Genomic DNA, 27,705 nt, shown 5'->3' on the forward strand with positions numbered 1-27,705 from the left:
ACAAATGACACCTGAGAAAAGATCAAAGAGAAGCCATCAGAGGAGAGGAGGAACTTAGAGAAAGATCTAGAAACTGCAGAAGCAGGAGTGGGTGCTGTCTATACCAAGCAGGGATGTGAGACAATGTTGGATACCACAGAGACATGTAGAGCTCACAGGGAGGCTTCTGGTGATCTTGGCATGGATCTATCTTTTCATTCTGGGCAGAACTGATAGGACAAGAGAGCTACATGGAGAAGGAATTCCTGCTGGTCAGTCCCACCACAACACTTGGAAGCTTTTAAATTCCATTCCACACATCAGGAGCCCCAGGAACCCATTGAGGACATTCTCATATTTTCCCATATTCTTACATTGCTGGACCCTCTGATGCATACATAAGAGTGTTTTCAAATCAGTTCTCTCACATAATACAGCGAGTAACAGATAAATGAATGACTGTGTCTATATAAAGTAATTATTTCAGATGAAAATATTTTGACTTTCCATTTCCTTTAAATTAGTTTTCCATGGTAGGGGGCCAATTCACAATTTCAAATTCATGCAGAAGCTATTTTAATTGTGGCTTCAAACACAGCCACTCGTGTTTTGTAAATGTAAAAATGCGGCCTTATTCTGATGGAAATGGTGTCTCTCCTATTGGTATTGTGTTTGTAAGTTTGTTTTCACAGACACCAGTTGTGAAATAGTGTAACGTGCCCAATCCAAGGAGTGTTAGATGCTTTAAAAAAAATTACCTTCTTTTATCTGCTAGCAGGAAATAATGTGACTTTCCTTACGGTTACCAGAGTTCATTTCAATTAAATGTTAATGAGGAAAAATGAGACAAATGGGTTTGTGAGCATTACTGCTCAGACCTTTTAATTTTTATAAATTCACTTGCTGAGTTCAACTTAGCCCGCTATGATGATTTCATTTGGCGCTTAGAAATTTCACCCAAATTTCATACGATGGGTGCCAGAGGCAATCATCAGCTCCAGGGCCTAACTCTTGTAGTCACGTTATCCATCTAAATCTACACTCGGAGAAGGAGCATGCTAGGAAGGTGAGAAGTATCATTTGTCATGGCGTTCTTGCATAAAGATGGCTGGGGCTTTGGGAATAAGGCAGTGGGCTAGTATTTTCTTCTCATTAGTTGCTTTATTTGTAACTGCAGGGGCTGTCAGAAGCAGGGACTTAATAACCTTCAAGTTTTTGTGCATTCATATAAAAATGGTTGCATGAATTTTTGCCAAATCATTTTCCCCAGGAGGGTTATCAGGAATACTTTTGCTAGTGAATACAGAATAACCCTTCTTTGGGGAGCTCTCAGCTGAATTAAATATATAATTGAAGTAGATTCATCCAGAATGAGACATTTATGCTGATCGTGTACAGGTTTTGATGATTCTGAGCCTTTACTTGGAGTGTCTTTTCAATTCTCCACCAGGGAAAGTTGAAAGGAAAGTATGAGGCCTGCTGATAATACAACCCCAGAGTGCAAGGCTTGCATTTGTAGTTAGAGACCATTATCTCTTTATCTGCTGGGTCTTCACATTCATTGTGGGTAGTCAAGAGAAAACCCAGGTCCCTGGATTCTGTGAAGATCTCCAGAAACATCTGTTCTGCACCCTGAACTAACTGGAGACTGGAGGATACAGAGAGAGGATGAAGAGCAAAGACTTTACTGTAGTTCTGATTGCTTCTGAAAACATCCCTCCTTTGCTTCATAGACATTGTGTTCCTTTGTTTCTCTGGCCCACCTGGTGCTTTCCCCTAATTTCTGACAGCAACAAGTCAGTACAATGATGCTCACCCTCTCTGTGGTGTGTGTGTGTGTGTGTGTGTGTGTGTGTGTGTGTGTGTGTGTGTGACTGTGTGCAAAGATGTAGATGTTTGTTGAAAGGTAATTTATAGGAGGTGTGTCTCTCCTTCCACTGTGTGTCTCAGGGACCAAATTCAAACCATCATGCTTTACACAGCAGATACCTTTACCTGCTGAGCTCTGCGTCTGGATTTTTTGAGACAAGGTCTCTCATTTGGCTAGACTGACTGACATCAACAACTCTCCGGATCCAATTGCCTCTGGTTCTCCACCCCTGGGATTAGGTGTGTGGTCAAGCTCAGCTTTTTACATATTGCTGGGGATCCCCTCTCAGGTCCTCATGCTTGTCCTCATCATCTGGAACAATCTCTCAATTGTTAACTCTTTGACTTCTCAGGCCCACCTCTCCTGGGAAGTTCAGCCCCCCATCCCACTGGTTCCTCTGTATTATGTTGAATAACTCAATGAGTCAGCTTCATATTCACTGTGAAGCTCAATATCTCACCTTTACCAGACTGGTCCCTTAGGCACACCCTTAGACCAAGGAGCCTGATGTTTTTCTCAGACTTTCCTTTTTATGTCAGCAGTATTTGTCCTTCTGAAAAGCCCAGCTGGTCCATCTTCAGAATGTCCGGGAGCTGGCAACCACCACTGTGTGTCAAGTTCCTATTGAACAATTGTCCCTCTCTCCTCAGTCAGTACCTTCTTTTTCTTCCCAGAACGGAAACCACCAGCCTTACCTTGACTCCCTACTGCTCTTCCTCCATCTCTTACTCACCCTCAGCTATACCCAACACGCTCTCTTCGGCTTTTTGTGCCCTTGACTGTATTGCTTAGTATTCATAAATTATTCCTCTCTTTCTAATGACAGCTTAACTCATGCAAAATTTCCTATCAGAAATAGATAGTGTACACTCATTCCCACACACAGTACTCTGTCTGCTTATGGATTTCTATTTTTTCCTTATAAATATAGCATTTCTTAATTCATAATAAAAGTTGTCCCTCAGTATCAAGGAGCATTGTTTTGAGAACCATCAAGCATACCCAAATCTGACCTGCTTCAGGCCCTTGTACAGAACAAATTTGCATATAGCCTTCAAACATCCTTTCATATACCTTAAATCAATGCAACATTACTTACTATTCTGTGTTATCGTAATATTCCATACTGAATTGTTTAAGGAAGAATGACCAGGGAGAAAAGTCTGCATATGTTTAATAGACATAATTTTCTTCAAATATGTCCAGTCCACAATTGTTTGAATCGCTAGTTGGTTGACACAGCAGATACAAAAACTGTACATGCAAAGGGCATGGTGTGGCGTGGTCTATTACTTACCTCTCTCCACTACATTATAGGACACATGGGAACAGGAATTTAATTGATGTGCTCTGCTGTGAGTCCAAAGCCTTGCACAGTAGCTAAGCAGATAAGATGCTAAGTCACTATTAGGAGAGAAAGGGGGACAATTGTCTGACATTTGGTTCCAGGAGTCCCACAATAAGTGAAAAGTTCTCTTTAGATTGTAGTGCTGCTATACTGTCCAAAGAGAGCCTTCTAGTGGATTCCATCTGCATTCAGAAGCTGTCAGTACGGATTGCAAATCTTACCATGATTTGGTCCCTGTCTCTCTCGCCGTTTCTCACTGCACATGTCACCTAACCTTCATCTACTAAACCGGATTCTTTCCTCCCTACAGCATATTCAGAGGCTCTTTCCTTCAGACATCACAAAGCTAGACTCTTACTAAACCATTTTGGGAAGAGCTGTATACCAAGTCTGTTCTCCTTTTCTCTGGCCATTTTGTACTGCATAGCTTTGTTTCATTATCTTTCTGAAGTGTATTAACAACCAAGATGCCCGGCAGAGTGAAGTCTTGGCTTGCTTTCCCCATCACTGCCTTTCAATGGCTCCTCCATACCCACCTGGTATATGATAGGTGTCAGTTTGTTATTTGCTTAATGAATGAGGAATTGAGCTATCAACGCTCTCCTACCATCCCCTGATGTGATCAGTTGAGAACTGTTCATGGATCTGCTGCTGAGTGCACACCATGAACTGGTCAGCTAGAGAACAGAAAAACTGACAGCGCTGTTCTTGTCAGGAAATTCATAACTACAAAAGCATTACAAAATGTTTGGGCAGAGAGGTTCTCACTGCCATTGCAAGGCAGATTGGGCAAATTCTAATTTCTTGGGACCAACCTAAATAGAGGCTTCCCAGTGTCTGAAGCATCAGGTCTCAGCTGGCATGCATCAGCTTTGAGCGGTACCACCAGCAATAGCCCAGTTGTCGTTGGCCTTTTATCTTGTAGCTCAGGTGAGACTTAGTATCATCCTTTTGGATTCTGACCTGCTTTCTTGTGGGGTCCAGGGATAAAGTAACAAATGGCATGCTGTGCATTATAAATATCATACAGTTAGGATGACATGCACTTGACTGTAGTCCAGAGATTCAGGGCTCTGTCATGGTGTTACCCAGACATTCCCAGCTCCATGCCAAAACCTAACTATGTAACTATGTAAACACTCTGGTTCTCAGCTTATAGGAAGCACATGTCTGAAGTTGTAAATCCTCATGCTATCCACTGGGCAGTAATTGCTACTGTGTGCTCTGTAGCTTGTCTGATCTCCCATTGTAAAGCACAGTCCTTGTGTGAAGTAAATGTAAGACTCTTTTAGGTAAATTTAATTTTCATTCTTTGATAAAAATGTATAAAAAAAAAAAGTACCAAAGACTGAAAATCAAAGTCAGAGAATCATCAGATATTAAATGATATAAAGCTAAAATCAGCTCACTTGCCTGTGATGGGGATAGCTTGCCTCAGGTGGGGCCAACTAAAAATGCCCTAAGAAAAACAATCCTTTCTCATTTTTTTTTTCAGTTAAGTTCAGTCTTATACAAGTTTCTGTCATACTACACTCTGGCTGTGAATACTCTCTCCTTCCAAATGATTCTCACCACATTGACTTCAGGGGACTAATAAATAGGCAGGGGAAGAGAAGACCACCAGCAAATAATTCTCAAAAGATAAAAAAAGGAACTCCAAGAGGTCAAGTCAAATACACCTCAGGGAGAACAGGTAGTCTAGGCATAATACTGGAGTCATCACATGATCTACCGTCTCAGTTGACATAATTGGCGAAGGTTTATTTCCTACTTTGTAATGCTAAGCTTGAATTTTTTCCCCTCCTCCATCTTCTAGAAAATGTGATGACTACAGTTGCTGGGTAAGGGAAAATCAATGGGGGGAGGGGGAGCAATAAGGACTTTAGCCTCAGGCTCACTCGCAGCCCATTGGTCAAATCTTGTCACATGATTCAAAGTGAACCACCAGGGAGACTGAGAGGTTTAGAGAACTGAGTGGGTATTTGGTGTACGCTAATTCTGCCAGCCATGTGAACATTTAGTGAATTTGTTCTTTTTTTTTCTTTTTCTTACTGGATAAAAGGAATACCAGTGAACTCTCAGACTCCAAACATAAAGAATCACGGCTTAACCACTGTCTTGTGGGGCTTCTCAATAGATTTGGCATCAGTCCATATAAGCAATGAAAGCTAACTCTCTTTTGTACAATTTACCCTGGCAGGGGATTTCCTTGCCCTGCATGACCTACTTCCCAGGATCAAGTGACATATTGTAATATGTGTGGATGTGTTTCATAAATTGCCGGGTGTTGTGCAAATCTATTCCGTTACCATCTTGCCCACTATCATCTCCATGGCTACCAAAGTGGAGAGGACTGGAGAGTGCCTTGGTCTGTGTCTGTGAGCAAAGGCAAGCACTGTACCACTATTCCTTCTAACTTCCTCATGTCTCACAGTGCCACAGTTTCCAAACTTGTTGAGTGAGTTACCCAAGCATATCTGATGCTTCCTGGCCTATGTGACTCCTTCTCACACTACCTGAGTGTCTTCTGTGTCCTACTGCCAACTACTTTATCCAGAAGGCACCCTTGTGTCTATCAAGATTGATATAAAATCAGCTTCCTAGAAAGTTTTCCTCATCCCCGGTACCAAGAGAGCTGGAGAACAGAGCTTGGAACTAAAATGTCCCCTGTGTCCTATATGTTGAAGACTTAGTCTCCAAATGCAACAATCTTTAGAGATGGGCTATTTTGGAAGTGAATGGATCTTGAGATCTCTGACCATATTGATAGATAACCCCTTGATAGATTGCTAATTTGATAAGACTTTGGGAACTGAAGGACATTTAGGAGCTGTGACCCAACTGTGAAGGATGTAAATACTTGGGCTCGCTCTCTCTCTCTCTCTCTCTCTCTCTCTCTCTCTCTCTCTCTCTCTCTCTCCCCCACTTTTGGCCATTGGCCATCATGAAGCAAGCAGCGAGTTCTACCACATTATCGGTGCTATCCTCTGGTGCCATGCAGTAGAACCAGCCAGCCATAGGCTGAAAACCTCTGAAACTGAGTCAAAATAAACTTCCCTTTTTCTAGACACCCCTTTCCAGAAAACAGTAGTCTGTGAGGCAGAGAACCCTTTGCCAGACCAGTTCTGAGTGATCTCAAGCATGCAACTCTGGCTCATGGACCATACATTGCTCAGACATCCCCAGTTACAGAACTCTTTCTGTTAGATTTGGAGTATAAAATCACAAAAGACCCACTTTTAGTTTCTACCTTTGTACAGTATGGGGTGGATGGGGGGGGTGCCATGGGGTCAAGTCATCCTTTATATATACCTATGTTCATTTTCCCCCACAATGAATTATAGTTGAAATTTTGATACACCCATTTCCCCACTGGGTTTTGAGCTCTTCAAAGTTCAGGAAAAAGAAGCTCACATGCATTTCTGTGACCTCAGAAGTTACCCTAATGTTCACACATTAGCTAAGAGAGACAGAAAAGCCCTGGTTTTGACTTAAAACATTTGCATGGATTTTCTATAAGTAATAAGAAAATAATTAAACTAATAAATTAAAATAACTAAGTTAAAGTAGGCAGTGCCCGTGCCACAGGAATTAGACTATGGAATAAAAAAAAAGAATGGGTGCTGGGAAGGCCCAGGAGGAAAAGTGTACCAAAAACAAACAGCAAGAGGGCTATCCACAGTCCCTAATCCATCCTGGTCTAATGCCCTCCTCCTTGCTGGGATCTCAGCCAAGTTGTGCTCCTCTGAGTTCACCTTGGATAATGAAAACAATGTCTTCTCATTCATCATCTATCAAATGGGTAGCCACATCTAACATGACAAGAGACAATGTGTGAGTGTGTGTGTATGTGTGTGTGAAGGTATGTGAAGTCAGAAGCCCCTGGCAGCTGCTTGCAGAAAAGAAATTGATACATGTATGCCTCATCCCTTTGTTTTCATCACCCAAGACTGTTTAGTACTCTAGAAAAACCATCAGTGAAAAACATGCTTTTCCCTTTGGCCAATGTTAAAAAGATTCCTGTGAAGACACATGGGAGTGTGAAGGTGGGTAGATGATACAAACTCTGGAACAACCCCACACTGAGATAAGATTGACTTCTTAAGAACCTCCTTAGGGTGTCTTCTCCATTGACACGAAAGTATCACATAGACCCTTGGGGTGCAAATGGAGACTGAGATTGAATAAGCTCTTCAAGGACATTAATCATCTTTTGCCACACACAGGATGTGGGAATCCAGCCAAATCCACTCAAGCTTGGACTTTAAAACTGTCATCCCCACAGGTGCTGCGGACAGGGCACTCATTGTTATTTAATGGTCCCCAGGCAGATATGAACTGTGCATTCAGCTTGATTTTCCACTAGGCTCCACACCCCTGGATTTATACTCATTTACCTTAAGAGTTGAAATTACAGTATGGAGTTCTATTCAAAGCCCACACTGGAGTGATTAATAATGCAGAGCCCTCACATGCTGTATGATATGGACTATGTTGCTAATTGTATGATTATGAATGTGGTTTGAAATATTACTAATGCAGGAAGTATCAATACTTAGACGCTTTGCCCACAGTGAGGTTTGCTTTTCGTCCGGCTTGAGCCTCCAGTATTCATGGACCTTGTTGAGAGGCATCATCTGCATTCCCTTTGAATGCATTTAATTAAATTTTTCAAAGAATTGTGGTTTTTGTGTGATCCCGAATGGAATATTATGAAGCCTGTGCGTGTTCATCTTAAATGACCACCTACAAATAGGGTGTCTGGCATTACTGATCCAGAGATGATGAGGGAGCTGACCTTCTCTGTCCTGCTGTCTTGGGAGAAGTGTCAGTCTTAGGGACTAGAATAAACCCATGCTCAGAGTCAGAGGGGAGTGTACCAGAAGAGTGTGCCTTGTTTGTTTCACCTAATATCAATACTTTAAATCCTAAGTTTTCATTGTTGTAATTCACTTAAGAAACCGGAATGCATTGACAATATATATATGTGGTACATTGTGATAACCTGACATATGTACACAATCTGCAATGACCAAACCAAAGTACTCATCATTTCTCGCCTGTCCTTGAACACTGACTGTTTTGTGTTTAGAGCCTGCAAGCTCATCTTCTATAAATCAATGTGCCAACACAGAGAAGCACATCAATGTAGGCCCGAACTGGGCTTTGAATCTGAGTCTGAATCCAAATTCCAGGGCCCTCTCCTGGCCTTCTGCAGGCACAAACTTGTAACTCTTCCCTCTGGGGTAACTAATGCACCCTTTGAAAGCACCTCAGGACCTTCTTCAGATCTGGGAGTCAGAGTCTGGGACAGTTCTGAGAAAACTGGAAGATGATGGCCACCCTAATTTCATCACATAATTCCTTCTCTTCCTCCTTCTTCCAAGATAGTTGAGGTTGTGAGTTTGTCCATAAAAGAAGCACAAGTCTACTGACTGGCTCCCAACATCCTAACTGCTAGGAAATAGTTCCCATCTCAGTGATGTCAAAATGACACAGGGTGATCAGTTTGTCCTAGAGAAGGATGGCAGTTCCTCAAACCAAAGAGGACCTAAGAAACCACACTGAACATCCTAAGGATCCAAGGCTGCTGGAAGCTTGTATCACATCTGAAGAAGATACCCACAACTCTGGGTTTGAGGAAGCCTCATAGATATTGTTCCCTATAAAGTCTCATAGAGACAAATAACCAGACATCATCCATTAGAGCAGTGGCTCTCAACCTTCCTAATGCTGCGGCCCTTTAATACAGTTCCTTATGTTGTGGTGACCCTCAACCATAAAACTATTTTTGTTGCTACTTCATAACTGTAATTTTGCTACTGTTATGAATCGTAATATGAATACCTGTGACAGGGTCGTTCAACCCCCAAAGAGGTCATGACCCACAAACTGAGAACTACTACATTAGAGAGACAGTGGAAGAAGAACATCTGTCCAGTGTTCACCTCTCCAAACTATTTACAGCCGATTTAAGAATCTCACCATGAACCCACCTAGGAGTAGCAGACTCCAAGACTTTACCAATAAAGTTCAAAATATGCTAGTATTAATACAGCTGGACCCAGAATGGGGACGAAATGCCTGGAAGTTTGTCAGCTGATTAATCATTCCTTTGTAAGCACTGTTTTTACTTTCACCGTTGAAACATCAATCTGCAGTACACTGGCTAAAGGCCAATCTGGCCTTCGCTTTGGCGTAGGACCATGTACTGTGGCTCTGTGCTCCTTGTCCATTTATTAATGCTGCAGACTTCCTATAATTCAGTCTAAAAATAGCATTCTGTGAAAAACACTGCATTTGTGATGGAGGCCCAGCAAAGAGCCACTCAAGTGTTTGTATGTCCCTAGAGAAAGCAATGTGAGACCCCAAACCCATCATTTGTTATACTCCTCCAAAACCTTAATTTTTATCAAAATATAAAGTAAAAGAAAAAATAGGAGGAAAGTGGGAAGAGAAGAGTAAAGAGAAATGGTGATTTTCCCCTCACACCTCTACCCCACCCCCCAAAAAATTTCAGTCTAAATCATCTCTATTTTTAATGCTCAAGACCGATGTGCTGAGAAAGATTGAAACCATAGAAAAAGGCTTTTATTAGAGGCTTTATTTCCAAATGGAACTCTGTTGCGCTCATCCTAGATTTTGTTCTGCATTTCCTCATTAGGTTGAACTGCAAAGTCTTCATGAAAAGCTATGGGTTGGGCTACTTCTTTATCTGATATCTTGCAGCATCCTCTCCTGAGTGTTTTTAGATGAAAACCGTTTTGATTGTAGCCTCTCCTAGACCACACCCTTGATTTGAAGGGTCTGTCCCTCTGCTTAGCTACGCTAATCCTCAACTGTGGGTGATGATTCTCTATATCTATGATTGATTTTTGGACCCAGAAGAACTTGGACAAGACAAATGATGTTTGGAAAGCTGTGGGAGATGCCAAGGACACCGGTGAAGAAAGGCAAGGGATGTGTTTCATCATCACATTGAAGACCAGCCAGAGTGATATGATCTCACATTGTATGAGGAGATGTGATTGGTGTGTGCAGCTGGCACCTGGAGTCAGGAGCTGACACAGAACTCCCAAGGAATACATTGTTTGCCTTTCAGAGAAATTGAGGGAAAGGAAATATCACTCTACAGTTTCATACTTGATAGCAAAGAGAAGCTGGGAAATGGCTGTTTCCTAAGCTGTTTCCGAAAGATACAGTTGGGAAGCAGGGTTATAGGGAGGTAAGAGAAACTAGGACAGCCCAAAGCTGGCTAGAGAAAACAGGGCTTGGCCACCTGCTTCTCAATCAGCTTGGAAGATGTAACAACGCCCTGGCACCAGAGGGAAGTGGAAAGGACTCGGACTTTGGAATAACCCATTTGTTCCATAGGTAATTTCCAAACACCTGCTGTTTGCTGAGCGCCTCTCTGCCTATGGACCAAAGGACCTGGGCACACACTCAATGACTGCCTAGCTAATAGTCTGTGGACAAGGCAATTAACATCTCTAAAAACAAAACAAAAAATGGAGAGCCACAGATCCAGATCCATAACCATTGTCACGAAGGTAGGATGAGACAATTTATGAATGGAGGAGATAGAATAAGATCATTTATGACTAGAGAGCCACCTCCGTCTCTCTAAGCCTGATTGCTCAGCTTTTAAGAATAGACAGTAAGGTCTGTCTCACAGTACCATCCCAATGTTTAGATGAAGGGAAACATAGATAAGGCTTCCCCAAACCCACACATACACCAAAATAGTAGGTAGCAGTTTGGGGAGTCCTTATGTTGGCACACACAAAATTAAGCGAAGTTAAATTTAAGACTATCTTATTGAAGATAACTAAATAACTTAGAGAAAGGTATAGGAACCTTCAAAACTGGGCTTTATCCTGCAAGCAACCCCAGAAGAAAGGAAATATGAATTGAACCCCCATTTCTTCTCTTTTTGGATTAAAAAGAGATTTTCAGCTATAACTGAACAGGTTCTTGTTAGGCCTTAGGCCACTGGGTTCTGCTTTAGATCACAAGGAACACAGAGGAGGAGCTGGCTCCTTATGTGCCTCTGGGAGCTTCCTCTGTACCCACAGGCAAATCCCACTCACTGAATCACAAAACACAAAGCTCCAAAGCTGCAGAGAGTTCCCTACTGCCAGCATTTCCTAAAAACTAGGAACAGAGATCACATCTTTCTGAAAGTGAGTGCCTGATTTGAAGGCATCCCAGCACGGTGAAGATGAAAGGGCCTGACATAGGGAGAGAGATGGCTGTGGTGCCAGGGCTGACCCTCACAGGTCATAGAGGAAACAGGCTATCACCCAAACCCCATGTGTTCTGTTCTCACTGCTGAAAAGGCTTAAGCATGTTCAGGCTTTGAGATTCCTACAACTGTTGGGATCTGATTATCTGTGGTTGCTGGTTTTAAAATAATTTGAGATTCTGATACTCCATCTGAACACAGAAGCCTAGAATGAGTGGACTACAGGTGCATTGCCCCACCTTTCTAGCTAGAAGGCACCTGAAACATCTGAGTATCTCCAGCCAATACAGTCAACCCTGGTCCTTCTCAGGGGACCTGAGAAGCCCTGCTTTCTATTCTATGAATCCAATGCCAGGAGTTGACTTAATTAGACAGGTAGACAGGTATTGACTGTAAAGGTGTGTGTGTGTGTGTGTGTGTGTGTGTGTGTGTGTGTGTGTGTGTCAAGAAGCCCCTGTGAATTGGACCCATAGGCTGGTGTAGCTGGAGATCTCTCCAGGTGCCACCAAGCCTCCATGGTCCCACAACCCACATATAAAATAATCACTCAGATGCTTATATTACTTATAAACTGTATGGCCATGGCAGGCTTCTTGTTATCTACTTCTTCTATCTTAAATTAACCCATTTCTATTAATCTATAACTTGCCACTTGGTTCGTGGCTTACCTGTACCTTACATGTCGCTTGTCATGGCGGCAGCTGGCAGTGTCTCTCTCCGCCTCAGCTTTCCTGTTCCCAGAATTCTCTTCTCGGCTTGTCCCGCCTATCCTTCCTGCCTGGCTACTGGCCAATCAGCATTTTATTTACACAGAGCAATGTCCACAGCAGGCTGGCTTGAACAGGGAAGATTTCAACATTATCTACAGTTCTTCTGGAGAGGACCCAGTGACCATGACACCTGATGTGAGAGAACTGATGAGAGAATGTGGAGAAATACAAGACTAAAGGTCTCCCATGGGGAGTAGGAAAGACACAGATATAGGAAAGAACACAGCTGTAACCCCTCCTGAGGTTTTTAATACTTGAGGAGAGTGGCTGTGTATGAGATTAGAAGTGGTACATGTTTCCAAATGACAGTTGAGCGGAGGAACAAAGATGGTGACCTTGCCGTTCCTGTACTCTGGCCTCAAAAGTATCTTAGGGCTGGGATCCCTACAGCTAAGAGTAAGAAATGAGGGCTGGAATGGTGCCTCAGAAAGTAAAGTGGTTGCTATGCAAGCATGGGGACTTGACTTCAATCCCCAGAAGCCCCATTCAAGAAACCAGGTGTGATAGCATTCACTTGTAATCCCAGAACTGAGGAGGTGGAGACAGGTTTTTCCCTGGCCCTTGCTGGACAGCCAACCCGCCTGAATAAGTGTGCTCTAGGTTGAGTGACAGAGCCTGTTTCAAAAACCAAAGTGGATAGCAACTGAGGAAGACACCTGAGGTAGATCTCTAGCCTCTATATACAAGCACACACATATACAAGTATACAATACCCCCCCCCACACACACACAGACTCAGTCAGAAAGAACTTGTCTATTTTTCCTTCTCTCCTTCTCCACTCCCTTCCACATTAGTTTGTTTTTGTTGCTTTGCTTTTGCTTTTTTATTTATTTATTTATTTATTTATTTATTTTTTACTGGCTTTCTATGTGCCAATTTCTGGTGATATAAGGCTGATCAACTGCCCTTGTCCCTGGAACCCCAACACCGTTGGGGTAACAGCTCATTATAATACAGGGCACTAGAGATTCATTCACAAGCAAGTGCGTGAAAACGAAGCGGGGAACTAATGTGATCTTCTTGAAAGTTAAGCAACTAGAGTTTGGGCTTCCCAGGCACACATTGATGGAGCAGCCAGGAGCAATCCTGGAGCTGAGTGTCAAATTACTGAGAAATTGTTCCTTTGCTGTGTGTCAGCACAGTACGTAGCTGGAGGGCTGTTGCTTGATGTAAATCCCGGAGAAGGCGGGCCAACACAGCAAAGGTAGCTGCACTCTGGGTACCAGTGCCAAGAAAGCATAAGCCACATCCCACCAGCAACTACCCAGAGAGACCTTCCAAACAGTAGCCTTGGGAATGCCAGTCGAAGCCCCAGAACACAAAGCTGTCTTAGCTAGTCATGTGGGTATTTGCACTGGGAAGGAGGCAGACATAACCACTCCATTAGCTTTCAGGGGGGATTACGACTGTTCACACAAGATAGCCATGTTCCTTGGAAACTGTCACCAACAGCTCCCAAGGACAATTCCCAATTCCCTTACTTGCAGTATTAAGATTATAAGGCCCCATTTATAAATGTTAGTGTTTAATGCTCTGCCATTGCAAACATGCAGTCTCTGAGCTCCCTGGGAAATATAACCCACATACTAGAAAAGATACCTTTGTCTACTAAGGGAGGTTTGGAGGAATACTACTGTTTTCCATACTGTGCCAATGTCTCCCCAGGGGGGTTGGGCTCCCCTGCACAGAGACTGAAGCAGCCAGTATTTGTCTTTTAGGATGTTTGATGTTTTTTGTTTCATTAAAAAAACATTCAAATGCTAATTGGGGATATTTCTCATGCCTTGCAACTGTGATGGAAGGAAACCATCTACCAGTCGTCATATTTCTATTAAACCTTCATTGCTATGGAGGTTTGCAATGTTATCTGGACCTGTCACCTCTTCTCTGAGACAGAAACTATGGCCTTGATTGCCCTGACCCCTTCCTGCCTGCCCGTTGCAGCTCCTCCAGTCCTTTGGAGCTGCAAGGACCCCAGTGTGGTAGTTTCCAATTCCAGGTTTGATCTGGGCTTCGAAAATATATCCTTCAGCCTGAGATCTCTTCCCAACTTGTTCTGGGCACCTTCTTGTTTCCTGCTTCCACTTAAATACCAATTCTTTCTGAAGGTCCTTCCTCATCCCTTCAACCTTTTAGACTATGTAGTAGTCTTCGTTCCTTTTCTATTGCTTTGATAAAAACACCAGGACCAAAGCATCTTGCAGAAGAAAGAGTTTATTTGGGCTAATGGTTCCAGAGGGTTGAGATCCATCATGGCAGGGAGTGTGGCATCAGGCAGCAGAAATGGTGACTGGAGCAGAAGCTGAGAGCTTACATCTTGAATTAAAAACACAAAGCAAGAGACTAAACTGGGAATGGCAGGTGACTTTGAAACCTCAAAGCCCACCCCTAGTGACATACTTCCTCCAGCAAGGCCACACTTCCTACACTTTCAGAACAACACCGTCAACTGGGGCCAAAGTGTTTCAGTGACCAAGACTATAGGGAACATTTATCACTCAAGCCACCTAGCGGCCCATTTGGAAGTTCACCAATCACCTGTGTCTCCCTCTAACACAGAGCCTAGTAGAGGAACTGAGTCCTCTGCGGTCACCATCAAGCTCCTAGTACTACTCTTTCAGAGCACACAGAGAGCCTCAAAGAACCCATGATGCATGCTGGATTTAGCTCCAGTTACTATGGTTGTGACGTGGATGGTGTGGATCTAGGCCATTTTGATGGTGAACTCCTTATTTGTTGTTCTTTTTTTTTTCTTTGACACTGTGTCATAATCATGTGCAAGTGAACAGATTGCTTAGTAATCAGAAATATAAAAGAAAAAAACTAAGGAAAGATGAGGCCACAGGCCAGTGGCCTAGTATTTTACATTGTGGTAAGGGACTCTGTCACAGTTCAGTGCTATCAGCATTGTGTGTCATCTCAGCCAGGCTGTTGGTGCTGCTGGGAAGGAATTTTGTAGATGTGGTTCACCCATTCAGTTTAAATGAAGCTGATTACCCTCCATTAGGTGGATGAGCCTCATTCACTGAAGACTTTAGGAATGAGAAGGAAGGCTTCCCAGAGAAGACAGCGTTCTGCCTCAAGACCACACTCATACATCCATACAACCCAGTTCTTTTCTCTTTAGAACCCTAATTCAGTGACAACTCATGAGTGAGTGTCTGCCAGAGTAAATGTAGCTTTCATTGTCAGACCCCTGACTCAACAGAAGCCACAGAAACTGATCAAGAAGAACTGTTTAATTGCACCTGAAAGTTGCACATGCTCCTGTAGACATAGACAACACTGCCTGGAAGTCAGTTGATGATAGAGCAGAGGCTTCTTTTCCCTTTTGGAACCATCTAGACACCATGTTGAGAACCCAGATATTGCTAGAACAACTAGATGATGTCAGAACAAACTGTGTACAGGGCAGATATATAGGCAACCATTCTATCATTAAAATATAGCTTTCAGGGTGTGTGTGTGTGTGTGTGTGTGTGTGTGTGTGTGTGTGTGTGTGTAAATATACACAGGCATATGTACATACACATATTTACATGTAAGGCAAGGAACATCTGTAAAATTTTAACAGATATGTCCTGACAGGTTTGTACTGTACTCTGTGAAAACAAGGGCATCCTGGTGTGGTTATTCCTCAGCCATAATAAGCACTTTCCATATGCTAGCACTTGGTCGAGTACATTGTTGCTTTTTTTAACTTATGTAGTTGGTGAGGTTCCAGTGCTCCATCAGCTTTGACAGTGGAGAAACCACAACACCAAGAGACTCAGGACTTTCCTCAAGGTCACCCATCTATTAGGTGCTGGAATTTAAAAGCAAGGCAATGCATCACCACACCGTACACACGAAGCTCCAAACACCCGCTAAGTCATCCTATACTCTTTTGCATATTGCTGAATGTCTTATAAACCATGTAGGTGAAGTGAAGTCCACCCGCGAAAAATCAAAATTCATAGTGGGCAATTTACTAGAGAGATTGTATATGGAAAGTTGATTGTAATAATACTAGCCTACACAAGCAGCCAGAGGAAGGTGAACCAGCCCCAAGACTGCCAATGTCACTCCTGGACTACGGCACAAAGGCAGGCAGTGCTGCTGTCAGACTGATGAACAGAAGCTGGACATACAGATCATGGACCTGGGTGCTGAGAGCTGCTGCAGAAGTGACCTGTGCTTCAGACAGCCTGCTCACTTATACTTAGTTTTCAAAGTACATAATAGAGTCCTTCAAATTTTCGAGTTCACCTGGACCTTTGGAACGTGATCCTGGGAGCAGGATCTTTGCCGATGTAATGAAAGGATCTCAACATAAAATTACGTTGGATTTCAGATGTACCCTCAACCCAGTGACTGGTGTCCTTCTCACACGAGGAGATGAGGCAGAGTCACATGCAGCGAAAGGGCGTAATGGAGCGTAAGGGCAGAGGCTGGGAAGGCAGAGTGACTAGACAGGAGCGCCAAAAAAGCTGGTGCCAGCAACACATGAAAGCACAAGGGTTCTTCACTGGTGTTCAGAAGAGCATAGCCCTGCTTACCCCTGGCTTCCAGGCTTCCAGCCTCCAGCCCGGAGAGAATATATCTCAGTAGTAGTAAGCCCGTGGTCTGCATAACTTAGACCCAAAGTCCTAGGAACATACCTTGCTTTGATCTCTAATAGACCAAACTTGAAGCCACTTGGGAAATAACACCGAGGTTCTGCCTCCCTGATGCAGGGCTGGAAGAAAGAGCACTAAGAACGGCGACCTGAACATTACAGAGGATGTCCGTGCCAAAAGATCCCACGGATAAATTACGACGATGGGAAGGGAAAGAAAGGGGATCTTGATTCTCCCTCCCATTCCCCCCGCCATGCTTCATGGGTCTAAGAGATGCAGCATCTCCAGGGGCTGCTTGGGTTCAACAAAGCAGCCAAACCACACCTCCTCTGGGTGAACTGGAGGCTCCATCAGTAGCCTCGGTGGTCAAGTGGTAGCAGCCTTCAAAGTGAGATCAAGAATAGATATTGAAATATTCAGTCTGGTGGTTCTGGGGGGAAAAATGGTCCCTTTAAGGCCAGAGTGGCAGCTGCTATCTGGTGAAGCAGCCACCACTACCACCTCCCCTCCCTAAGAGCAGCAGCCCCCAGTATGAAGAGCCCATTGGATAAGATAACTTGCATGAATAATCAATTGAAAAACAATTGAAAAAAGGCAAATGCTCTCCTGGTTGAAGCTTCAGATAAAAAGGAGGATATTTTAAATTTGACAACCAATCTATCTTTAATCCTATCAGGAAATAAACTCAAATCATAATCCGATGTTTGGAATTGCATAGCTTAGGAGGCAAAGTTATTTCCTTTGCTGGCTGTTTGTCCTCTCTAGGCAATGTGGATGTGGGGACCAGAGTCTGTGACTCATTCTCATCTGCTGCTGGTGGGCAACTGTTGACTTTTTCTTAGCTTTGATTTGCCTCTTTTTCTTTTAAATTCCATACATTATCTTTTTCTAACGTGCTTTCAAATAATGTGTTTCACAATTAGGAACGACTCGTTGAAGAATATTCTGTAATGACTCTCTACACCTTCCTAATAGACCTTTTTAGTTGCAGTTTAGCCAGAGTAATGAGTCCCTAGGAGAAAGAACTGGGGTTTGTGGACTTCAGCTTTCTGAATTCTATGGCTGAATTCTTCACAGGAGCGATTTTCAGACCATGGTTAGTAAAATGTCAAGCGCTGATTAACACCCCCTTGAGATTAATACACGAAGACCTTCTAAGTCCCCAAGAGACCATGTGATTAGCTTCACAGAGTAGCTTACCAACACCAGGGTGTATCATTCCCTGCCTCAAAAGGGACATCTGCAAAGAGAATTCTTCGTAGCACTAATGTCTATTTTGGGGGGTACTTGGCTTGTCCCCCACTCTGCAGCAAAAGCTTGGCATCACTCTTTCAAGCCATCTAATATGAGTACCATGTATGCCCAGTTGCAGATGAGGAAACAGATTCAAGGAGTCTAAAATTCTTGGGCAAGGACACACAATTAGTAAATGGCAGATGTGGGGGATTTGACCTAGGTCAATCTGAGTCTAAGGCCTGAGTCCATTCCAACATCTGTGCTCTGTAAACAGATTCATGCCACATGAAAAGTGCTAGAGACAGGTGATGAAAGACTTTGGACTCTGTACTTACCAGCAATATAAGCCATTCATGTTCATATTCCCACAGGTAAACAGAACATCAGTTAAGAGTTAATAGTGCAGTGATGGAGCCAGACAAACTCAACTGAACCTTTCTCTTACTCTTCAGAAAGCTCTTACCTTAGTGGCATTCACATAGTCACAGCCACCATTACTATCTCTGGATGATTTACTGGCTCTGGGTTTGAACTTCCTCACCTGTAAAAGTGGCCCAAGAGGTGACAAAGGTTAGTGATAAAATCAGCATGTGCAAGGTACATACTCCAGGGAGAGACTTAGAACAGGCACTCCATAGCTATCACTAATTTATGACTCAACAAATATTTACTGTGTTCAATAAGAAGAAAAGTAAAGCATATCTTGCCATAGAGACAGACATGAACAACACCATGAGGAAACGAAAATCCCAATGCCCATGTAAATATTAGAATTATAGAAAATAATAATAGTAAGTGTCATAGGGGCAAAGAAGAATCTTGCAGAGGGGTTGCTCAGAGACAGCATGGGATTTGAGTTGGACCTGCAATGCTATTGGCAGTTCAGACTAGTGTGAGTCAGGTATGGTTTCAAAGCCCTACTGGTGCACAGGAAGATAAAGAGATTTTTTCATTGCAAATCAACTGTGTTACTAAGTGTCTTATCTAGTTCATCTGACCTTTTTTTTGTTTATAAAAGCAAATCATTCTCAATGAAAGAAGCAGTGAATTGGGTGGTGATCTGCTTCTGCTCTTGCATTGCCATGGAGAGGTGACAAGTCCATTTGCCTCTTTAGGATAATAGTGTTCAGAGTAAGAGCCAACAAACTTTCTTGGAATGGCAAGATAATTAACAGCTTTATGCTTGCACACCATATGCATTTGGTCCAACTGCTCATCTTTGTTAAAGTACACAATCTTTGTTATAGTACACAAGAGCTATAGAATAAAGAATGGCCAGATATGGCACATAGTTTCTCAATATCTGTTTTTGATGACTGGAAAGAAGAGAGGAAGGTTTATAGGTAAGAAAAAAGCCTATGCAGAGGCCTGAGAAAGAAGTCCAACTAGCATCCTTGCAAAGACCTGGAGATATAGAGTAGGTAGGAACTAAGGTGCTGGGTCAGTGGGTAACTCACTTGCCACACAAATGGAAGGACATAAGTTTGAATCCCCAGCACCCTCATAAAAGAGCTCAATGTGGGACCAGTGAGATAACTTAATGGACAAAGCTGTTTGCCACCAAGGCTAATGACCCAGAATACAGATGATAAAAGGAGAGAACTAACCTCCGCAAGTTGTCTTTGGACCTCCACACAAGTACAGTGGCTTACAGTATACATAATGCTCTTATGATAAAATGGGAGGCAGGCTTATGAACCAGCTGGCATGTCATATGCAACAACCAACAACAGAGAGAGATCAATCATGCTTCAAACAAAACTTGAAGGTGAGATCCTATATCTGAGGATGTCCACTGACCTCTACACATGGGCCACAGCACATTGCAAATACTTCTGCACTCACACAAAAACATGCACACACACACACACACACACACACACACACACACACACATTGGGAAATATTATTTTAAGGTGTATTACTTTTGTTTATTTTGCATTTGTTAAACTCTGTGAAGCTGTACGGCCAGTAGCAAGGCAAGAGAAAGGCTAGGCAGGGCTGGCATCAGAGAGAAGATAGAGAAGGAGAAATCTGGGAGGGAAGAAGTAACCAGAGAAGGAGGAGGACATCAGGGGACAGCCACCCAGCTATAGAGCAAGCAACAGAGTAAGAAATAATGAAAGATATGGAGAAAGGTAAAAGCCCAAAGGCAAAGTGTAGATGGGATAATTTAAAATTAAGAAAAGCTAGCAAGAAACAAGCCAGGCTAAGGCTGGGCATTCATAATTAAGAATAAAGCCTCCATGTATGACTTATTTGGAAGCTGGGTCGTGGGCCCCCAAAAGAACAAAAACAGCCAACAACATTATGACGTTTCATCATAGAGCTAGAGTAAAAGAAAATCTAACACACACACACACACACACACACACACACACACACACTCTCTCTCTCTCTCTCTCTCTATATATATATATATATATATATATATATATATATATGTATATATATATATATATATATGTAATATTTTTAAATATATACATTTAAAAAGCATAGATGGTTCACACCCAGGTATTATTCAGAAAGGATAGGATTCAAGTGTTGGTGGCAGTACCAAATACATACTGACTCCAGGACACCAGCTTCATTGTAGCTCAAAGCCAACACTGACAAGTGCCATTTACTTCCTCAACCCTGTAGATGAATTGCACCAGATGAGCATGAATGTGCAGCTGAAGATAATCAGAATCCTCTGGGAGAACCATCAGATAAAAAAGAAACAAAGTAAAATAACACACTATCCACATTTCCTAGGCTCAGAATCTTGAGACTTACCCAAGTCCCCCCTGCCCAGCCAGCACAGACATATGCATCTGGGTCGGGCATTCTGCACTGAAGAAGCAATCAGTCATTTATTGGATGAATAGATTGATCACTTCTAAGCCCACAGGACTGTGCCTGATTTGTCTGCTACTGACAAATGACTCCTTGCTGTTAATCTGGCCTCAGTATCTGGCCCATCCATCCATGCATCCATTCATTCAGCAAATCCCCCATGTCAGAATCTCACGAAGTCAGAAGAGAAGCATGCCGAGCAAGCCTACCCTACACTCTCACTAAATCTGCAAACTGGTATCCTTTGAGCTTTTTGAGGATAAGCAGTGACCTTCTCTAGGGTACTAACTGGTCTAGGCAGCCACACATGTTGAAAGGCTTCATATTCTAACATATTCAAGGTCCAGTTTCCTCTTGAGCTTCGATGGTCCAACCCTTTCCACAGCTGCCCGAGATTACAGGAGGTACTGTACAATACCACTGTAGAAGACAAAATTAAATTATAGCCCTGCATGCATGCTGCTGCAAATATTGCTACAGCCATGTTGGTTGTTACTTTTCTTTTCATGCACTGGGAACTTGGTAGCAGGTGCAACTTTGCTATAAAATTGTTCTTCCAAATCAATGGTTTTGTATTACTATGCTAAGTTCAAGCTATTAGTCTGTGTGTGTGTGTGTATGTGTGTGTGTGTGTGTGTGTGTGTGTGTGTGTGTGTGTGTGTGCATACATGCAGCATAGGAAAAACAAGTCATTGTGGTCTGGCTCATACTTTAAAAAGAATAAACATTCTTCACCTAGAGTCAGTGGGTAGGACACTATGGTCGATTTAACAACATCCAAACCAGATTCTCAAGATGTTCTAAAACATCAGAAAGAGCATGGATCACAACTCCAAGAACTGGTTAGGTCCAACAGACACCTACTATTCCAACCATCTTCCTGATCTTATATTGTAACAGTTGCAGGGCTTTTTTGCTGCTGGGACATGGCGCCTTGCTGCTGAGGAGATCAGCTCTTATCTGAGATAGCTCTGCCACCTACAGCACACAGCCCTGCAAAGCCACTGCATCAGCATAGCAGACATGAAGGCTTATCTACATACATGAAAAGGGGGTGGGCCGGCTTGTCCGGCCCAGGACCTCTTCACTGTTAAGAAAGGGCTGTGAGGATTCTTGATTAGCATGCAGAGATACAAACTCCATTGGGGTGGGTTTCATTGATAGAAAGATATTGTCACATTAAAGTGGAAGAGAGAGATTTTAGCTCCTGGAAAAAAAAATATCTCCCAATATCCAGAGGAAAGGACTATTAAAAAATAAATTAAAAAAAAAAACCTGTGTTCACAGTTCCTATGGTAAGTGTAGCTTTCCCAATCCATACCCTGGTTGATGCTGGTCACCCTTTCTGGTCATCTTTGTCATCCAGCCTGTCATGTAATAAAAAATAGTTTTGTCAAAAGGAGGTGATTTCCTGAGACACTTGAACTGTGAACCCAGGGCAGATTTCTTAATCTGTTTAAATCATGTCTAAGGGAACAATATGTTCTTGGAGGACAGAAGGTTATTCTCATTTTTGTGTGTGTGTCTCCAACACAAAAGCCTAGTTCCTGACAGCTGAATGAGAAGCTCAATGAATGTGTGTTGATGTCAAGAAATGAAGTGTGGTGTTCACTGTGTGTTCACAGTGTGGTGTGCTTCCTAACAATCATGTCATAATACTCACAGCACTGAACGCTTGTGTGTGAGACACATTACCTCAACTTCTCACAGTACAAGGTGGTATCAGTTTTGCACATGAAATGGAAACCCAGAGCTATCCAGCAGCGTGTCAAGGGTAGACACCTAATGACATTCAGATTCCACAGTGAGACTTCCCAGTTTATTCCACTCCCCTGCATCTGTTATAATCATCATGATTGCATGTGCAACAAAAAGAAATGAATTCAAGGAAAATAATTTTAAAACATTTCCCCTTTTATTTCTTTATGTTTGAAAGCAAAACAAAACAACAACAACAAAACAACCCTGTTTTTCAGTCTCTGGGATTTCTCTGAAAGATTTTCTTGCTATAATCATGACTGCAAATGCCTCTGAGTCTGACTGAATGTGACCTGGCTCTGCTCTGAGGGATGACCACCTCTCAGATCTACCAGTAGAGACCATTTCAACATCTTTCCAAGCATGCATTCTGCATATCCCTGGAATCCCAAGAAAGAATTCTTAATAGGAAACTGCACACATATAGCCCTTACCATGTTGGAACACAGTTAATTGCAAGAGAATTCTGTCACTTTTGCTGATTTCTCTTTACTGGCATTTTAGATTTCAAAGGGGACCTAAATTAAGTATTAAGGTCTGCTAGATTGAAGATCTAACAAGAAAATCCAGCTCATATAACTTTGGAGATCTATAATGTTGGTTACCCAAGGGCCAGGAGGGAGGCTTTGTCATTTCTGTGCTAGATGTGTGTGTGTGTGTGTGTGTGTGTGTGTGTGTGTGTGTGTGTGTGTGTTGCTCAGGCTTCAAAATCCTCCTTCTTGGGGCTGGAGAGATAGCTCAAAGGTTAAGAACACTGGCTATTCTTTCAAAGGACCCAGGTTCGATTCCCAGTACCCACATGGCAGCTCATAACTATCTGCAACTCCAGTTCCAGGGGATCTGACACCTTCACACAGACATACATGCAGGCAAAACATCAATGTACATTAAACAAATATGCTTTAAAAAATTATAAAAAATCTCCCTTCTTCCAAAGAAACTGGAAGATGTTTACAGAAGACCCTTAAATGGGGTTAGTGAATTTAGCTAATCTGTCATTAACAAGTCAGATCTTTCCAGGTAAAGTTCATCTTGATCCTACTTAGACTTGCAGAGGGAACTTTGAGTTAGTCTTTTTTTTTCCTCAGAACTGAGGGCTGAACCCAGGGCCTTGCGCTTTGCTAGGCAAGTGCTCTACCACTGAGCTAAATCCCCAATCCCCAGAGGGAACTTTGAAAGGAGGAAGTTAGGAAGGAATGGACCAAAACTGTAAGCAGGGCAGAGCAGTGTTTTCCGTGGGAAGCCCAGAATCTGTGGGGCAGATGACCTGGAACTCTAGTAGGAAGTTATAGACTTATATGCAAGTAAGAGGTTTTACAATGTGTACTCAGGACCACACATGCAGACTCCTCGAGGAGAAAGGATTGAGCATCAAAGTTTGTGTTCTCAGTAGTCAGACCACGTGGTTCTGATGGAAGTGTTCCTTAGACTACTCTTTGGGCCTGGAACTGTCTTGTGGTCTTTCTAAGAATTACTCTTTAGATGCACTTGTTCCTTAGAGCCAAAGCTGGGACACGGAGATAAAAAGCAAAGTGTCAGCATTCCAAGAATCTGTGACCTAGTGGGAAGGAGACTTGGCTGTGAAGGCAGCATAATTCTGTGAAGCAGAAAGGGCTGGATGCAATGGGAGAGTCAGAGGAACACCACAGCTTACACAGGGAGATGTGGGGGAGGGAAGGGGGGCAGGTAACAAACAAACAACTTCTCTACATCTTTAAGGGTGGGGCAGGTGTTAGCCAGAAGGTGGAGATAAGAAAAGTAATGGAGCAGAAAGTCTCTTAATGGGGAGATGCTGAAGGTGAGGGCTGATGTAAGGCAAGAGGTGGTAAGGAAAGCAAACAAGCCGAGGGCTGCATGTATGCCTTTCCTAAGGCAACCATGTCTTGCACGGGGGCAGGTATATGCTGATATTTGCATCACTGTAGCCCCTAAGTGTGACAGATAGTTCATTCCAAGTCACAGGCTTTGTCCTAGTTATGTGGAGTGTTCTCAGGGCCAGGTTGTTCTGACATGCCTACAACCAAAAGAATCCTAAAAACTCTGCATTCATCCTAATTGATTTTGTCTTTTTGTTTCATGCAATCTTTGTCATCAGATGTTTTGGACCAAAATAAAGCTGAAAAGCTAAATAAAGGAGGTGACAGGGTGACTAAATGTTGAGTCGAGGTAAATTCCCCTACATAGAGCAGCTACAAACATGTGCCACTCACACTATCTTTATGGGTAAAATCGAAATAAAAATGAGCCCATGAATAAAAATACATAAGGTGTTCGTTATCTGCCTTTATGAGAGTCTGCAACAAGAAGTATCACCTTGTTCTGCAAAGTTTAAAAGATGCATTTCCCACCAGATAACCTGTATTAACCAGCACTGGAATGCCCAGTGTGAGGTTATACAAACAAGAAGAGCAGCCAGAAGCCAGAGCTGAAGTCAGAGCAGCGTGCTCCATGGAAGAGAGCTTTTTCTTTACCCAGGGAAAGCCCTCTGAATTCATTACAGAGCTGTCTCTGTCCAACCCCAAGTCTGTACAGGAGTGTGTGTGTGTGTGTGTGTGTGTGTGTGTGTAAATCACATTCAGCTGTAATACCATGTTACAAATGATACTACGTTAAGTGGGTAAAATCAAGTGTGGGTAATATTTCTTTCCCTTCAAATGTACATAGAGAACATCAAAACCAGGGGAAAAAAGAAAAAAAGAACCCTTAAGCTGTCTAATGGATTCCAGCTGTTGGAATTATTATTGCAATTAATATGATTAAGTGGCAGAACATGGGTGACTTTGAATTCCTTGCAGTTGTGTGTAATACTGGAGCCAATGCAGGAACTGATGTCAAGACACAAAACCTACAACCTCAGTCCCAGAGACTGCCTGAAGACCTGCCTGTTTCAGAAGTGGCAGCGGATGGTGGCACCGCCAGGTATGTTCTCGTTCCTCATTGTCTTTGTAAATGTGCTCTCAGAGAGTCTGGGGATGAAAGGTTACCAGAAGGAAAAAAGATGATGAGACATTCATCAGGAAGGGTTGGTTGCCAGGAGTATCCCAACCATGATTTGGGGTATAAGTATGTAAAACTCTCTAAAGATACATTTATTATGTGCATATGGATGTGTCAGCATGGTACTGCGTTGGATATTATCTTAATACAGAACAAAGAGATAACAAGGAAATGAATAATCCCTATCACACAGTACCATGGGTCACATTTCCCCAGTAAATAGCTGTCCCATTCAAGCCCCAAATATCTTTCACTGTTTGAATATGCCTTTCTTTTCTTTTCATTTATTTATTTATTTATTTGTTTGTTTGTTTGTTTATTTATTTATTTATTTATTTATTTGGTTTTTTGAAACAGGGTTTCTCTGTGTAGCTTTGTGCCTTTCCTGGATCTCGCTCGGTAGACCAGGCTGGCCTCGAACTCACAAAGATCCGCCTGGCTCTGCCTCCCAAGTGCTGGGATTAAAGGCGTGCGCCACCACCGCCCAGCTGAATATGCCTTTCTTGAAGAAGCCTAGTCTCCCTCATTTTCTTGTTACACCACACTGAAACATTCTTTCTAAGAATCTTGAAGTTAATAGACAGCGTTTATTAAAGTCCAGAGTCTAAACCATGGGGAGTTACTATACACCCAAGAAGCCCCAATCTCACTGAGGCTGAGGCAACCGAGAATATCAAGGTGTAAGAAAGATAGGTCACTGTGAGGCATGGATATGGTGGGGTGAGTGTTGCACGCAGCTTTGACAGCCACTGGCTGCAGTTCATACTTTGCTGACACCTTGCATCTTCTGAGGTACCTACGGGCCTTTGCTTCCTTTGTTACAAAGAGAAAAAGTAGGCTAGTTCCTAACTTTTCTACTGGCAAAAATACTTCCAATTCAGTTATGAAAGTAGTGCCTGTAGCTTGCTCCTACAGTACTATTAGTGAATTACAGATATATAATTAGGCTGAACAATTAAATAAAAATCATGTCATAGCTACGTGCAGAAGAAAAGGGTTTCGCCAGTTTTGTGCTGGAAATAAACCAACCATTTTCTTTTATTGTCGTTTTTAGATGACACAAAATGGGGACGTTTTAAATAGCTCTCTTCTCAATGTGTAAAAAGGGCACCATTGGACGGACAGCATGCTTAGGGTTGCCTCATATGCTTGCCCTGGAACCCATCCCTCTTCCCCTTTCCCTCTTACAGCAGAACCCACACGGCAACCAACCACCAAACGGAGAAAAAGAAAAAACTCCACGAGCAGTACTTCGAACAGCAGCGCCGGGAATACCACCAACAGTGCGGGCAGCAAGAAGAAGACCCCGGCCGCGAGCCTGAGCCTGTCCAGTCAGGTACCTGTAAGTCTCACTTTGCTTTTAGGCCTAGAGCCTTGCTTTTTCTCTTCACCCAACTCAGGGGGCTGGGATTCTTCTCTGCAATTTAGAAAAAAGAAAAAAAAAAAAAGAAAAAGAAAAGAGGGTTCTGGGTAGTTTGGTGGTGGGGGAAGGAGCACAACAGGGACAGGGTGGGGCAGGTCAAGAAGTACGAATCCTGCCATGGCAACCTCCCCTGCGAACGAGGAATTAGGAGGGAATATTAAGAGTCCATGCTGTGATGGGACCTGAATTAAAAAGCCATCGGAGTCACTGACAGGAGATATGGCACTCAAGGTTTAATTAAAGCATCACTTAGCAGCGTGCCTCGTGGCGTATTAAGACCTCTCAGCTGCAGCTTTGGAGACCCAGTATGCCCCTGGAAACTGGTCCCCTGAGCTCTGGCCCCATACTGTAATTTGCCTGGGTCGTCCCAGCATGGGACCCCCCTCATATTTAAGAGCCAGGCCGTTAGCATGCAGCCGCTAGACGTGTAGCTCAGTAAACTTTTGTGTGGCACATCACTAGCTCATGTAGGGCCAGTCCCCCGGTTTGATCTCACCTCTTTTGACCCCTGACCGCTTCCCTTCATTTCTGGGCCTTGACAAAGGCCACTTGCAGGGGGGGGGGGGGGGGGGAAGGGGGGGGCTGGATGAAACTTTGAAACTGAGCATTGAAGGTAGTGTCAGAAGAGAATAGACTTCA

The 27,705-nt window shown here is 43.0% G+C and overlaps 1 protein-coding gene across 11 annotated transcripts in view; it reads left to right on the forward strand.

Annotated features, from left to right (window-relative positions):
* Ldb2 (LIM domain binding 2) overlaps positions 1–27,705 on the forward strand; it is a 345,603-nt gene that overhangs the window by 311,705 nt on the left and 6,193 nt on the right. For 5 of the 11 annotated variants that reach the window (XM_036201312.1, XM_036201318.1, XM_036201308.1 and 2 more), the window contains exons 6-7: positions 25,442–25,565; positions 26,834–26,985. In XM_036201312.1, coding sequence (XP_036057205.1) covers positions 25,442–25,565; positions 26,834–26,985 — 276 coding nt within the window. The remainder of the gene's footprint in view (positions 1–25,441; positions 25,566–26,833; positions 26,986–27,705) is intronic. The other 6 variants (XM_036201316.1, XM_036201310.1, XM_036201319.1 and 3 more) reach the window with 3 other exon arrangements.

Source organism: Onychomys torridus, chromosome 10 (genome assembly GCF_903995425.1).
Source record: "Onychomys torridus chromosome 10, mOncTor1.1, whole genome shotgun sequence".
NCBI lineage: Eukaryota > Metazoa > Chordata > Mammalia > Rodentia > Cricetidae > Onychomys > Onychomys torridus.